The sequence below is a fragment of the Rhagoletis zephyria genome, unplaced genomic scaffold, assembly GCF_001687245.7.
Source record: "Rhagoletis zephyria isolate East Lansing unplaced genomic scaffold, Rhagoletis_zephyria_1.1 Rzeph_scaffold_07707, whole genome shotgun sequence".
In the NCBI taxonomy this organism is placed as follows: Eukaryota; Metazoa; Arthropoda; class Insecta; order Diptera; family Tephritidae; genus Rhagoletis; species Rhagoletis zephyria.
Window position 1 is genome coordinate 1 of NW_016164789.1, and position 3,653 is coordinate 3,653.

Consider the following 3,653-nt stretch of genomic DNA (forward strand, 5'->3'; position numbering starts at 1 on the left):
TTGCTCTCAGCTCGATTGGCGCAATCTTGTATTCTATCATTCTTGGATGCACCCAGCATCGGATAGAGACCACACACCCAGTACCAGCTCATCGAATCGCTCCAGTTATAATTCCAGGTATGATTCAATCGATTCATATTTTAAAAGAGCACCGACTAGATTCTGTAACTGAGAGTTTTCAAGTGTACACTGAAAATTGTGTGCCCTCTTCAATTTGCGATTCAGGTAGTGTGAGTATGAGTTTTGGCTGTGTACACTTCTTTATTCAGCGACTCAGCAAGTATGAGAATGAGTTTTAACTGTCAAAATTGTGTACACTTTTCTTCCGAAAACTCGCGGAATTTTATTCGGTGAGTTGTTGGTTGTGAGTTTTTCATTCGGTGCACACTACATTTTTTCACAGTTACAGAATCAAACCCCTGTGGAGTACGATTCGTCATCTAAACGTAAAAAGGACATAGACACAGCTTTGGCGCAGTTAGTGACTGAAAGTTTTCACCCGTTCAATATTGTTAATGACAATGCATTTCGTAAATTCGTAAAGGTGTTGGATACAAGGTACGTTCTTCCAAGCAAAAATATATTGAAAAATATCCCTATCACAAATTTTTATGAAAGCCGGAAAGCGAAATTGTTTAACATTTTAAGCAACGTCGGAAATGTTGCAATAACAACAGATTCTTGTTCATCAATGAATAATTAATAATAAGCCTATATCACAGTCACTTGTCAATTTATTGATGAAGAATATAATTTTCGTCACGCAGTGTTGGCCACAAAATAATCAACGATATAACGAATCATACGGCAAGAAACATTGCAGATTCTTTACATGAAGTTTTAATGGAATGGTCGGTTTTTAATAAAGTGTGCTGTTGGGAAGGAACGCATCCTCCATGACAAAGGCATACGAATTGCTAAAATTGCGGCATTTGCCTTTCATAGCCCACACCTTGAATTTGGTGGTTCAGGACGGATTGAAGGAGTTCGTGTTGCAATCTCTGATTTCGAAATGCAAAACAATTGTCACATTTTCCAGAAGCAGCACAACAGCTATGGAGAAGTTCAAATTAGAGCAACGGTCTGAAAGGCCACTAAAACTGAAGCAAGATGTCATAACGAGATAGCACAGCACGTATATTATGATTCAGCGGATTCTTCAGACAAGTACTGCAATATCAAGCGCTATCTACTCCAAAAGCGCCCCCGACTCTTACAGCTGCTGAAATACAAGCGTTAGAGGAAATAGAAAAACTACTTCTTCCTTTTCCAACTATAACAGAAAAATGCAGCGGAAATTATATAACAGTATCATATATTATTCCGTATCAATCTTTACTCTAAATTATTGGAGGGAATTTAAAAACGACTTATTATATATGAAACTAGACCGCCAACACGAATGGCCACGATTCTAGATCCGCGTTTTAAAAAAGAAGCTTTCATATCTGAAAATATTGCTAACGAAACATCAAATTTACTTGAAAATGAAATTATGCATTTTATGGGACATTCGCACACGCAACCACCTTCCCAACAAGAAACAACGGAAGGTGAAGATACACTTTTTTCATTTCTACACGAAAAAAACAGAAACAAAAGGCGGTCAAAACGGGCAGATTTAATTTTAATAAAGCACCAGTACTTGGAGAGACAAAATGCTGCGCAAAATACAAACCCTCTGGATTACTGGAAGGTATAGTTTTCGTGGTTATTTTAAAAAACCACCTTATTATATTTTCGTTTTTATATTAAAAGCTAGCAGAAGAAGATTTCTTACCCTTAAAGGAGTGCGGGCAGAAATAACTATGTATTCCAGCGTCATCAGTATAATCGGAACGAATGTTCAGTAAAGCAGCTTTAATAGTAAACGAAAAAAGGTCGCAACTAAAGCCTAAAAATGTTGACGTGCTTTGTTTCTTAAATAAAAAAATTGGCTTTAAAAACTAGAATAGGTAAATATGTTAAGTTTTTTTGATAATACTTTCATTATTAATGTAGGTCCTTATGGTCTTTAAAAAACTGTATTTAACGCAATTGAACGTATTCATAGTCAAAATTAAGTTGGTACTTAAAGCTATTTGTAGCTTTTTGGTATAATTTGGGATGGGTTATCTGTGAATAAAGTTATAACCATGATAAAGGCATAGTAAGGTAGAACCGTTCTCTCAGTTCGACTTTTTTTTGAAGCTTTCCAGAATTTTAAAATCATATAAAAATGAAATTAAAACAAGTAATTTTTAAGAAAAAAAACCAAACCGATTTCAATTCTCATATAAAATTTAATAATACCGTTAATTTCTTCATGTTCCAATGACCTGATCTAAACCAAATTAGAAGGGGACCATCTCTGAGGTACCACCTTTCCTTTAAAAATGGCATTATAGAAATCGGTTAACGTGGTCCAAAGTTATGCGGTAACATACATAAAAAAATAAAATATTCCGACGAATTGATTACCTTCTTTTTTTTGATGTCGGTTAAAAATGAATATGTTCAAAATTGTTTTTGCTTGATATTGAAAATGTGTCTGTGAGTAAATTCTAAAATTAATATGGTTGGAAACGTCAAAAATTTTAAAAGTGCCTCTCAGCGGTTCTACCTTACTATATTTTTATCATGGTTATGACCAACTTTAAGTTAGAACTTAATTTTGACTATTGTTGAAGATTCGTCTTCAATATGAGTAGCAAACAGAAATTTATGGAAAACATTTTGTGCACACCCTAGTGAGGTTTCTTTGATGTTCTGATTTCCCTACTATCTTTTCTTCATCTTAACATTCATTCCTTTTGTAACAGTCCACGCGCGCGGAAGGGAGCCGAAGACTTCACTTCGTCGCCAAGAATATAAGCAGCGACAGTTCAATAAACATACAGTCCACACTCGAAAAGAAAAAAACAATGATAAGTGGCAGTGTAAAACATTAGCACCTACAAAAAAGTGAACAATTCAAACATTAAAAAAAAAACTCATAATCAATGTAACATATGTACATATCGCACACGATCTTCAAGTGACGCAACTCAAAATTAAACGTTCATCAGAAAATGCGAAAAACTATTCCGTAGCACATGCTAAGCATATGGGCAAGTTAGAATTTACCTTAGGTTTTCTCAACAAATTATAACAAGAATTTGCTCCACCTTTTGATTAAAGAAAAAATGCACACAAAAAAAATAATGATATACATATAAACTAAAGCGAAACAACACAAAAAATAATGCAGCAGCATTTGAAGCAGCCCAGCAATCGAAGCAGCGAAGAATTGGAAACGAGCGCAACGTCAGTTCATAAAATAACCCAGTATGCAACAACAAAAGGAAGTATTTTCTATATTGCAATATGTATGTATGCACTTACCCACAATTTACACAAAAGATACCTCTTCATGCAATCTGAGAGCCCATCGGTCATGTTCCGAAATCATATATTTTCTTAAACATACACATTCTCGACAATCATTTCTAATTCGAAGAAGCAAATACCTAATTATGCATAAAAGCACAGCGATTTTTGTTTCTCTTTATTTTTTTGCCAGGTCAGTGAAGTGAACACGCCTGTCCAAGTCTTACATGCAAACTCGTATATTTATGTACACATAGATGCAACTCATAGCACCTCTTCTATGCAAAATCAATTATTTGCGCACT

The 3,653-nt window shown here is 34.7% G+C and overlaps 1 protein-coding gene and 1 long non-coding RNA gene across 2 annotated transcripts; both read left to right on the forward strand.

Moving 5' to 3' along the window:
• Positions 1-45: 45 nt before the first annotated feature.
• On the forward strand, positions 46-866 carry LOC108374432 (uncharacterized). Its single transcript, XR_001849043.1, has 3 exons — positions 46-117; positions 404-558; positions 768-866. It is a non-coding gene; the product is annotated as an uncharacterized LOC108374432 (long non-coding RNA).
• A 118-nt stretch (positions 867-984) lies between these two features.
• LOC108374433 (uncharacterized) lies at positions 985-1,928 on the forward strand. Its single transcript, XM_017630413.1, has 2 exons — positions 985-1,696; positions 1,759-1,928. The coding sequence occupies exons 1-2, from the start codon at positions 1,403-1,405 to the stop codon at positions 1,804-1,806; spliced, it is 342 nt and encodes a 113-aa protein (XP_017485902.1). The 5' UTR covers positions 985-1,402; the 3' UTR covers positions 1,807-1,928.
• Positions 1,929-3,653: the final 1,725 nt, after the last annotated feature.